A 12,500-nucleotide genomic window follows, 5' to 3' on the forward strand; every position below is an offset into this window, starting at 1 on the left:
TGGTATTTGTCCGATAGTTGGTCGACCTGAAAGGCAAAGTTAAAGACAAAAATTAAATAAAGGCAAAAATTAAATAAAGGCAGAAATTTAAATAAAGGCAAAAATTAAATAAATAAACAAGTTTTACCCCAAGGCTGGGAAAAAACATACGACAATCATAGAATATGAGGTGAGAAGAGAATGCGTGTTGAAATTAAAGTTAAAAAATTTAGAGGGAAAAGTATAAGCCTAAAAATGCTAGCGAGAAAATGCTAGCCTAAAAAATGGACGAGAACACCAACCCTTATTCACAGACAACATCACCAAAGAGAAAAACCTAATGGCTAAAAAACCTTTTAAGACTAAGATTAATTTAAAGTATTAAACCTAAATTATTAATTAGCCTAAAAATCCTAATTTGATTAAATTAACCTAAGTCTAAAAATGTTATTGTTGAATTAACCTAAATTTAAAAATTAGTTATTTAAACCTAAAAATAAATATTACTCTAAATTATTAATTTAAATTAAAAAAACAAATTAATTTTATCAAAAAAGATTTTAGAGTGATTTATGAAAATAACATGAATTTTATGGTTTGAGAAGAAAAAAAATTAAGGTTTTAGTGAAAATTTAAATAATAAAACAATAAACCTATAATTAAAAAAATGAATTAAAGAAAAACCAGGATTTGATCTGATATGGTGTGGCTGGAGGTGCATGGGATGCCAATGGGATTTTCAAAGAGGCAAAAGCTTTATGCCCTAACAATGGTAAATCCATATTCCTGCACCGCTCCTCTTTAGCCAAAGGAAGTACCTGCAAAAAAATAAGAATAATAATAGTAATAATAATAATGTAATAAAAATAATAATAGTATAATAGTAATAATAACAATAATATAATATCAATAATAAAAGTAATTAACAAAAACGATTAGTAAATTATAATAAAAAAAAGTTAGTAATGATAATTGTTACAATAATAAAATAAAAATATTATAAAATGGGTTTGGCCTCATATAATCTAAATATTCCCAAGAAATAAAGAAAGGTTCAGAAAGTTAGATCATGGCTAAAAGGGCAAAATTTTCCAAGGGTTTAAAAAAATATTATGATTGTAAAAACATAAATTTAAGCTAAAATGTAGCAACAAAGGTTTTTGAAAAGATTAGAAAAACTTTTGAAAAGGGGGCCTCATGTTAAATCATTGGCCAAAACCTTTTGAAAGATTTAAAATTGAGAAAAACTTTTGTAAAGGGAGGCCTCATATGAAATCATTGGCCATGAACCAAGAAAAAAAACAACAAAAAATATTGAAGAGACTCTTGAAAGAAAAGAGATTGAAGAAAAGTGTGTAAAAAAAGAATGTTAGTATAATGTAGAAATTAGGAATGGAGAATGGGGTTGAAGGTGTAAAAAAAAAAGGTTTAGTTGTGAGAGAGTGAATTGAAAAGTTGGTAATTGTTAGTTTTTTTTCAAAAGTGTAGAACCTAGTGCTATTTATACATAAAAATTAGGTTAACAAAAATATTAAAAGAATCAATTAATTAATTAATAAATCATAACTCTAAATCAAATATAATTTGATTTTGATTTCAGAAATATTTAACTAATTATGTTGATTCTTTCCTAAACTACACAATTATGCAATATTTAGAAATATGAACAAAATCTTTTTAAAATTTTTTTTAATGATTTTTGGACTAAAAATACAAAAAATAAAGATTTTAATAAAAAAAATAATATTTTAAAAATGCCTAATAAATAAATACAAAAATAATAATTAAATGATGAAAAAAATAATATATATTTTTTTAATATTTTATGATTTTTGGTGATTTTTGACTAAAAAATACATAAAAGTGAAAATTGACTATTTTAAAAAATGCCTATTTAATTAGTACGAAAATTAAAATTAAAATGATAAAAAATGCAATTTTTGTGATTTTTGAATAAATGAAAATAAAGTTAGAACTAAAATTAAAAGGCAACTAAAAGGGAAAATGTTAGAAGTGGGATTCGTGCCCGGGATCTCGCGCTCACGGGCGGAGCCAGCGCCCGGCTAGGTCGGGCAGCTGCCCGGGCTCTTCACTATCCCTTTTTCAATTTTTCTCGGTTTCTTTTCGTAACTATCTTCGATAAAACGCCTCTCAACCTATCTCTTGATTCTTTTTCTTCAATACTTTCATTTCATGATGCTGATTGTTGTATTGTACCGCTGGTTCCTTTGTGGTGTGTGAAATGGCAGAGGATTGTTGCCGACTTGCAGTTGCTACCATTTTGCAACTCGCGCGTTACGTGTTCGACAAAATGTTTCAACCGATTTCTTCCTCTTTTTGTGAGTTCAGTTGGAAGCTGTAGTGTAATAAGTGGTAGTGTGAATGAATTTTTTGGTGATACGTTAGCAGGTCCTTTCCAAGATGATACAGATTCTCTTCGCAGTAATCCAGAATTTCCAGACGTTGAAGATGTTTGATAGATTTTATGGTGATATCTCAAACGAAGAACATTTGTTAGGGATAAAAAACTTAGTTTCCGGTGTTCAGAATTTTTAAATGTTATGCAATTTATTGTCTGTTATGCAGAATATGTTATGTTTATAATGTTTGTTCTGAAAAATCTTTTTTAATTTATTCATTGAGTATATATTATAATGGATGATGCTAAGTGAGAAGTTGGAAGGTTGGAGTCAACAGGATAGCAAGAGCAGCTGTTGAATTTTACTAATTTGTATTTGTTATTTAAATTATTATACTTTTGATCTAGGAGTTATTTTGAAAAAAATTAGTTTGTTGAAATGTCTAGCTAGAACTTGGATACACTTTGAAAATAGAATGAATTTTATGGAAAAAAAATATCGCGTAAAGAAAAAATATGACTGTGATATAACTTGTTTTGAGAGAAACCGGTTTTAGAACTAGTTCAAATAAAAATTATTATGTCAAATATTTTCTTGGTAGAAAATTATGAAGTCGGTGGTAATTTGCCCAGGCTACATAATTTTTCTGGCTCCGCCACTGCTCGCGCTAATGTAGCTTTTACGCTCAAATTCTTACAAACTGTGCCAATTTATTTATTCGAAATAAAATGGCGTTCGCAAATATATGAGGGCAAATTTTGGGGTATGACAAGTGTCGCAGAATATGTTAATGTTGAAGAATATGTTGTTATTGAAGAGTAATGTATGGTTTCGTCTCATCACGATATTTTTTATGGCAGTTTTGAACACGTTTGAAGTTATCTTATAATTAACTATTTTAGAGTATTATTTAGCATGGTGATACTCTGGATGAAAACTTGAAAAAACCATGATCAAGAACACTAAGCATTGAATAAAGTTCTAATCTCTTCCCATTCAATGAGAAATGTGTGATGAACAATGCATGGATAGGTACGATACGTTTATTATATATGGGTGGTGGTGACGTTTTTACAAGAACTTCCAGTAGTTCTACTCTCTTCCCATTCAATGAGAAATGTGAACGAAGTTAGATAGTTTTGCTTTCTTTTTACCGTTTTCTAACCATTTTATAACTTGGAGTTGGATAGCAATTCCTTTAGAACACATTTTATCTGCATGTATGGTCAAATTTTCCGCCTTGCAATTGGATAGCAAGGGTAGTGAATGAAATGAAAAAGAAGATAGTAGACATTGGTTTTTCAAAAGAAGTCTCACATCGATTTCTAGTAAATAAACATTAGTGTTTATAAGGTAATGACATATATGGCCTAATAAAATGAAAACAGGGACTCCTATGGAAACAAAAATGGGCTTAGGCCCAAATGTTATAATTTTAAAAAATTATTCATAAAAATAATTTAAGAAATCATAAAAAAATATTAATTAAAATAATTTAAAAGGACGCAAAAAAAATATATTATTACAAAAAAGTAAAAAAATGCTATAAAAAACAGTTTAAAAAAATATATATTAAGGAATTCCACGTCACTTTAAAAATTTAATAAAAAATAAAATAAAAATCCAACTGGACTGCCAAGTCACTTAAAATTAGAATCTGAGACAATTAGGGGCTATAATGAGGGAATCTAGATATTACGAGGGTTGTTTTAAAAACAAACTTTACGAGGGTCTAAAACCTGAATTCGCTAACATTGCAGGGGGTTTATATATTTAACCCTAAAATAAATGAAAGTGATAAATAATATTTTTTAAAATAAATTTTTCTATAAAAAAATTATACAATTAACTATTAAAAAACATCTACTTATTAATCATATATTATAACGCACAATTAATTTTAATTCATTCGTAATCACCACGGTCAAATTTTGCCATTATTATCTTGCCATTTCCATATATAATGAACAACAATGCTAGTTTTACACCACTTCTTACACGTATACCGTATTCGCTGTTCACAAATACGATGAACAGTGACATGAACAATAAAGTTTGACCGTAAATACTGACATGAATAATGCATGAATAAAATTGGTTAATGATGTGTAAATTGTTGGCTAGTATTATTCATTGTTTGATTAATATACGTTTAGATATTAAAAATGATTTTTAATAGTAAAATAAAGTTTATTAATGAAATGTAAAATGTTGGCTAATGAAATGATGAGCTTGATTAATTACACGATTTTATATGCATGATTAGTGTATCAACAAAGTTGGCTAATGATGTATAAAATATTGTTCATTATTTAGTTAATAAACATCCATGTATTTTAAAAAAATTATTTGTAAAACAAAGTTGGTTAATAATACGTAAAATGTTGGTTCATAAAGTGATTAAGTTGGTTAATCATGCAATTTTATATCGGTCTTCCTCAATAAAAAAAACAAAAAAAAAACATCATTTTTTAAATAAAAAATTATTTTATTTCTATAACAAAATAATGTTAATTATATTCAACGTATTAATAAACCGTAAATACCATATAGTAAATGTTTTGGTGTAAGAATAGAGAAATGATACAGTGACACTAGAATTCACATATACGCCTAATTTTAAATAAACATCATCTACTTTCTTACTTTTATTTATTTTTATGTAAGTTGAAATATGTACCATATTCAAAATGAAGCTGAAGAGATATGGTGTAAAAATACTGTATAATAATTTTACTGTCAATATATACTCCTAAGAGTATTCCTCGTAAGAATATAATTATTCATCTTTTTATGTTAATTATAAAAACTTTGTAACTATCAATTGTTGTTGTGTGTGACAAATTTTTGCATTGTCTTTCAAAAGTCCAACAAATTTATTAATGACTATTTTTATTCAATGAAACCAATCTCAACTTTACTCCAACGCATAATCTTACCTTACTTCAACTGTTTTCTTATTTTTATCTCATAAATTTGTTATTGCTTAAAATAGGAATGTAGAAGAATCTATAAAAGCCCTGCAGAGAATGTTCTAATGAAAAACTTTTATTATTTATGTCGGAGAATCCAACAAAAAGGGAGGCAAAACAACACATGTGAAAAAATCAATACAAAAACAAAACATAAAAGAAACATGGTAGGTGGTGGATTTACAGATGCATGTGCTCTCAAAAGAGCTCATCTTTATGAGTACAAGATTACAGGATACTTCATCTTTTCTTGCATTGTTGGTGCTCTTGGTGGCTCTCTTTTTGGTTATGATCTTGGTGTTTCAGGTGGAGTTACTTCCATGGATGATTTCTTGATTGAATTCTTCCCTCATGTTTATGAGAGGAAACATGCACACATGGCAGAAACTGATTATTGTAAATATGATGATCAAATGTTGACACTTTTTACATCATCTTTGTATTTTGCTGCTTTGGTGTCCACGTTTGGTGCTTCATCTGTAACAAAGAACAAAGGAAGGAGAGCCAGTATTATTGTAGGTTCTATTAGCTTCTTCATTGGAGCTATCCTAAATGCTTCTGCTGTCAACATTGCTATGTTACTCCTTGGTCGTATTTTCCTCGGCATTGGCATTGGATTTGGTAATCAGGTAAGCACAAATTGCGGTTAATGAATATCATGTATATTTGAATAAATGTGTGTGTGGTGTTCAACACACACACACACACACACACACACACACACAGAGACATATATATATATATATATATATATATATATATATATATATATATATATATATATATATAGCACAAACACCTTAGAACAAATGTGTGTAAGGTGGTTAACACATATGTAGCACATACACCTTTGAGCAAATTTGTATCTGGTGTTCAACGCATATGTAGCATAAACACCGCTTAACAAATGTGTGTTGGTCTTCAATATGTGTCAATGTCCGACCCAAACAAATAGGATTAGATACAATATATTTATTTTTTAAAATTATTACTAGTAACGGCATTTCTGATCTCTATTTGTATATGTGTTAGTGCTTCATATGTTGAAACATCTTGTTATATATACTAATTAATATGTTGTGTTTTTTGTTGTTGTCTAGGCTGTTCCTCTATATTTGTCAGAAATGGCTCCAGCAAAAGTGAGAGGAGCAGTGAACCAACTTTTTCAATTAACAACATGTTTGGGAATATTGATTGCTAATTTCATAAATTATGGAACTGAGAAAATTCATCCTTGGGGATGGAGATTATCTCTTGGTTTAGCTGTAGTTCCAGCATTGGTTATGTTTATTGGTGGTTTATTGTGTCCTGAGACACCAAACAGTCTTGTAGAACAAGGAAAAATGGAAGAGGCGAGAAATGTTTTGGAGAGAGTTAGAGGTACTTCTAATGTGGACGCTGAATTTGAAGATCTTGTTGAAGCAAGTAGAGAAGCACAATCCATCAAGAATCCATTTCAAAATCTTCTTTTGAAAAAGAATAGACCACAATTCGTAATTGGTGCGCTGGCTATTCCTGCATTCCAACAATTAACAGGCAACAACTCTATCCTCTTTTATGCACCTGTCATTTTCCAGACTCTTGGATTTGGCTCTGCAGCAGCTCTTTATTCTTCTACCATAACTAGTGTTGCACTTGTTCTTGCCACTTTGATCTCTATGTTTTATGTTGACAAGTTTGGTAGGAGAGCTTTCTTTTTAGATGCAGGTGTTCAAATGTTCTTGTGCATGGTAAGTTCTCTCTCATGCCAGCTTTGGCTTTCTCCTTAATTTTAATTTTCATTGTAGTTTTTGTTAAGAAATATGGTTTGATCGGTAGTAGAAACCTACTAATAGGTGGCCCAACAGACTTTAAACTTGTATCTGATACCATATTAATAAATATGGTTGAATCTGTCTTATTCCTATAAAACCGACTAGTATAGTGGAGATTGCACCCCCTTATAAGCACATATTGAAACCATATATTATTAGATGTGAGACTCTTAACAATTTTAGCGATGTTTTAAAAACTAAAATGAACCATCTAATTAAATTGTATATTCGCAAACGTAGGTACACTGGACCGAACTGCATATTTGCATATTTAATTGCTAATATATGGGAAAATTTTAATATGCAGGTTGCGACAGCAGTAGTTTTGGCTCTTGAGTTTGGCAAAGGCAAACAACTAACATTTGGTGTTAGTATCTTTCTAGTCATTGTGATTTTTCTATTTGTGTTAGCATATGGAAGATCATGGGGGCCCTTAGGATGGTTAGTTCCAAGTGAGCTATTCCCATTAGAGATAAGATCAGCTGCGCAAAGTGTTGTTGTGTGTGTCAACATGATCTTCACTGCCATTGTTGCACAATTCTTTCTTACATCACTCTGCCACCTTAAATATGGAATCTTCTTGCTCTTTGGAGGCTTGATTGTTGTCATGAGTTGTTTTGTATTCTTTCTCTTGCCTGAAACAAAGCAAGTTCCAATTGAAGAAATTTATCTTCTCTTTGAGAATCATTGGTTCTGGAAGAAAATTGTAGCTGATGGAAAACAAGAGAGAATAGCAAATGAACATGTATAACATGTCAACAAACTCAACCACACAAAATTGTTGGCATTTTGAATAGGGAAAGTGAGAAGATTTAAAAATGCCATACTTTTATGTTTTGTGAATATTAATGTTTTCTTGAAAGTGGACTATATTCTTCGCATAATTTTTATTTGTTATTTGCATATTATTTTAGTAATTACTAAAAAAAACTAAGAAAAAAAATATGATAATGTTTGACTTACATTTCTTATTAAAAAAATTAAAATATTTTTAATTAAAATTAAAATTAAAATTTTTAATTTTTATTGATTCTGGAAGAAAATTATTGCCGACGGAAAACAAGAAAGAATAACAAATGAACATGCATAACATGTCAACAAACTCAACCAAGAAATATTGTTGGCATTTTGAGTAGGAAGAGTGAGAAGTTTTGAAAATGCCATACTTATATGTTTTGTGAATATTAATGTTAATGTGTGTGTGTGTGTGTGTTGGTGTGTGTGTGTGTTGTGTGTGTGTGTTGTGCGTGCGTGCGTGCGTGCGTGCGTGCGGACGACATATACTATGAGAATGCCATTTTTATGTAAGAACATGAGCATGAATTGAACCATTAGATTTTAAAATAAATAGTGGAGATTATGTGTCATTCTTTTTTATCTCTATTCTCCATCATTTGTTTTAAAATTTAATGGTTCAGATTCATTCTTATTTTATCACATAAAAATGACATTCTCATAGGATACGTTCTCATATGTGTGTGTGAGTTACATTTATCTATTTATTACTAAAACAATTAAAATATTTTTTATTAATAATATTGTTTGGCTTAAATGCACCTTTGGTCCCTGTAAGTTAGCGAGTTTTTGATTTTCGTTCCTGTAAGTTTTTTTTGTTGGTATGAGTCCCTATATTTTACTTTTTGCTTGCGGTTTAGTCCCTAAAGCCAAAATCCGCAGGTTTTCCTGCGAATTTTCCTGCGGATTTTTATTTTAGGGACTAAAACAAACGCGAAAGTGAAATATAGGGACTCAGACCCAAAAAAAAGACTTACAGGGACGAAAATCAAAAACTCACTAACTTACAGAGACCAAAGGTGCAATTAAGCCAATATGTTTTAATACATATTTAACCATTTTAAATTCCTTTTATATATATATATATATATATATATATATATATATATATATATATATATATAATGTGTTAAAGTAGAGAAAAAATATATTTTTTTGAAAAAAAATTCTTGTATTGTATTGTCTGATAAGTGTTGTATCAATGTCATCATAACGTCAGACACTGATTAAAAAAGTATTGAAACAAAATAAATTATTTTTTGAGAATATTTGCTTGACTTTTTTGACACATGGTATATGAATATCATACAAGTTTTTTACACAAATATGTGTCAAGACACTACGATACACCTACTTCTAGAGTCATGTGTTAATCACAACCTAAAACTCAATCACGTTACTATGAGTCTATTTGAATAAATAACTTATTTACAACTTATGACCTAACGAAAAATCAAAATATGCGCTTATGAATAAACTTACATATATTATTTTTACGCTTAATATTAGGGATGGCAATTTGGCCCATCCCCAGTGGGTACCCACAAAAAACCCCATATCGGGTAGGGTAAATACCCATAAAAATGGGTATGGGCACGGGCACGGGTAATTACCCATTAAAATATGCGGGTATGGGTGCGGGCACGGGTACCTTACTACCCAAACCGCCCCATACCCACACAACATATTTCTATAATGTCATTTATATTATTATATAAAAATGCATGATTCTAATTTTTTTAAAAAAATATAGCGCTATTAAATCATTACACATTTTAATAAAATTGTTTATTTTTTTCTTAACTCAATAATAACATACATAATTTTTTTAATATTGTTAAAAAGACTTAAATTATATGATATTTTGTAACTAAACGATTTAATTTTACTATAAATGCAGGTAAACGGGAACGAGTATGAGCATTGAGGTACCCACAGAGTACGGGTACGGGCATGAATATTGATACCCACGCGGGTTTGGGCTCGGGTACGGGAATTTTTTTAAACTGCGGGTATGGGGACGGGTACTATAGTACCCTGCCCAAACCCTGCCCATTGCCATCCCTACTTAATATCCTTTTTGGTCCTTTACCTATATCTCTGGGCCCATTTTGGTTCTCTTTATTTTAAAAGGACCAATTAAATCCTGTATCTTTTAAAAACATGCTATGTTTATCCTTTCTATCAGATCCGTTAGTCAAAGTCAAAACATTATAACAAGTGGCGCTGATTTGAACAAAGTAGAAGCCAAAACAAATTTTTTTTCTCATTTCTGAGTTTCTAAAACCTTCCTCTCTCTTCTTCTCCATTTTTCTTTAGCTCCCTCCGCTCAAAATTCTATTTCCTTTCTCTTACCAATCACAAACCAACAAAAGCATATCTCATAAAATGAATGAAGAAAAAAGTTTAGACATATGTATGGTTACTTCACGTTAAGTGTTCTCCTTCTTCATATCTTTAAATACTCCGTCTACCACCAATCTTTTCAACCGGCCAGATACGTGCAACAACCTTCTTCAACATTGTCAACAAAATAACTTCATTCTTCCATTTTAACTCAATAACTCACACTTCTTTCAGCCACCCCCATTTCTCTTCTTCCCTCAACAACCGATCCAGCCTGTTGCACCCCAAAATTTGCCCTCATATGTTTGCAAAATGTCATTTTTATTTCAAATAAATGACATAGCCCAGTTGGTAAGAGTGTAAGGTTTGCAATTATAAGGTTCCGGGTTCGAATCCCACCGTCTCCATTATTTTGACTTTTTTTTTTTTCTCTTATTATTTTTCATATTAAATTTCCATAGTTTTTTTTTTTTTAGTTTTAGATTTTATCATTATGATTATTTCTTCAAATACTCGTTCATTTTAATTTTAGGGATTAATTTTTTATCATTACCTTTTATTAAGTAATTTTTTATAGTTATTAGTTTATTAAAAAAAAAAATCAAAAAAATTATGTCACGTGTTTGCTAGTTTCCATTATATTAGGAATTCATTTTTATTTTAAGTAGTTTTATAAGTTTCATTGCTATCATTATCATATTGTTAATAATAAAAAAATTATATTTTAGTCTTTCCAAAATTGAACCAAATGTATCATGTTTGCAAATCGGTCTCCCTTCATAAACTTGCTCTCAAAGGACAAATCTCAATCAAATTCCTATAACTACACAAGATCTTCAATCTTAATTCCAAAAATCAATTACCTTCAATTAACATTAAACCAAAAAATCAATCAGAATTGAATTCAAGATATCATGTGTGGCTATAAAAAGAGAGAAATATCACAGAAAAAAGGGAGAGGAAAAAAACCCAAAAAAAAACATTCTCTGTCACGTACAAAGTTCACCAATTTTTCTAACCCTTATACAACTGCTTTTGACATACCAACAACCACCCAAAAAATCAATTCTAACACTAATCTCACCATCATATACAACCTTGTTCATCCTCAAAGCTATGTCCTTCAAAACAATTTCACTACAACCATTCAAACTTTCTTAGCCACATACAACACTCTCAAATCTAACACATAAACTAGTAAATTACACATAAACAAAAAAACCAAATTCATAAACAAAACACAAACCTTCATCTTCTTTAACACACTAACCATAACAATATCTCTGTTTTTACAATAACATGAATGTCAAATTTCTTTTTGCAGGAAAATAGAAGAAAAAGGATGAAGCCGTGGCCAATCAGAAGCTTGACGGAAACCGCCCACCGATCCGCGCCGATCTCCTCAAGCCGCCTCCACGAACCACACTAGTTGCGATCTCTGCTGCAAATCCATCACACGCCGAATCTCCTTTCCGATCTACCACCGGCGTGTCAATAACCCGGCGTAGCCACCACCATGATTTGTCGCGAACACCGTCTCCGCGGTAGAAACCTTGTATTGTTGCTTGATTGTTTGCATTTTGTTTCAGGTTAAAGTTTGTTTACTCTTCATGAATGAAAGCAAGAAAGCCAAATGAAGAAGAAAGGGCATGGAAAATCGTGGAGAGAGATACGAGTTGTTGAAGATGGGGATGGACTCTCATTTGTTTTTTTTTTCTTGTTTTGTTATTAGTTCACATCTGGGCTTGAATGTTGGAAATAAGCCCAACAAAATTACTTGCACCCCTCAGCCATCTTATTATTTTAGCTTCTATTTGTTTAGGTAATTAACTTAATTAAGTTAGGATTAGGAACCTTAAGATTCAGACTAATTTAGTTAATTAGGAGTTCTAAAAAAAATCAATCTCAACTTAGATTTTAATTAATTGAGTTAATTTCATTGAATTAGAATTACGTTATAATTAGTATTAACTTAGTAATTAGACTTAGATAATTTTTAAAATTAATCTTTATTTTTTATTTTAATTGATTAGAATAACCTTAGAATTAGTTTTTTTTTAGACTTTCAAAAACTTAAATTCTCGTTATTCTCGATTCCTCTTCTCACCTCCAAATCACTTGTATGACGCGTGCTTGTTTATTCTATTGTTTTTTGTATCTTGAATATTAGAATGTATATAGGTCAAATGTAAACATTATAGTGAAATATCTTTATGTTCCTGCACTTTTAAATT

At 30.2% G+C, this 12,500-nt stretch overlaps 1 protein-coding gene across 1 annotated transcript; it reads left to right on the forward strand.

Annotated features, from left to right (window-relative positions):
* The first annotated feature begins 5,475 nt into the window (after window positions 1-5,475).
* LOC131605999 (sugar transport protein 14-like) lies at window positions 5,476-7,876 on the forward strand. The gene is made up of 3 exons (XM_058878288.1): window positions 5,476-5,940; window positions 6,412-7,041; window positions 7,433-7,876. The coding sequence occupies exons 1-3, from the start codon at window positions 5,476-5,478 to the stop codon at window positions 7,874-7,876; spliced, it is 1,539 nt and encodes a 512-aa protein (XP_058734271.1).
* Window positions 7,877-12,500: the final 4,624 nt, after the last annotated feature.

The sequence above is a fragment of the Vicia villosa genome, linkage group LG5 (assembly GCF_029867415.1).
Source record: "Vicia villosa cultivar HV-30 ecotype Madison, WI linkage group LG5, Vvil1.0, whole genome shotgun sequence".
Classification (NCBI taxonomy): Eukaryota; Viridiplantae; Streptophyta; class Magnoliopsida; order Fabales; family Fabaceae; genus Vicia; species Vicia villosa.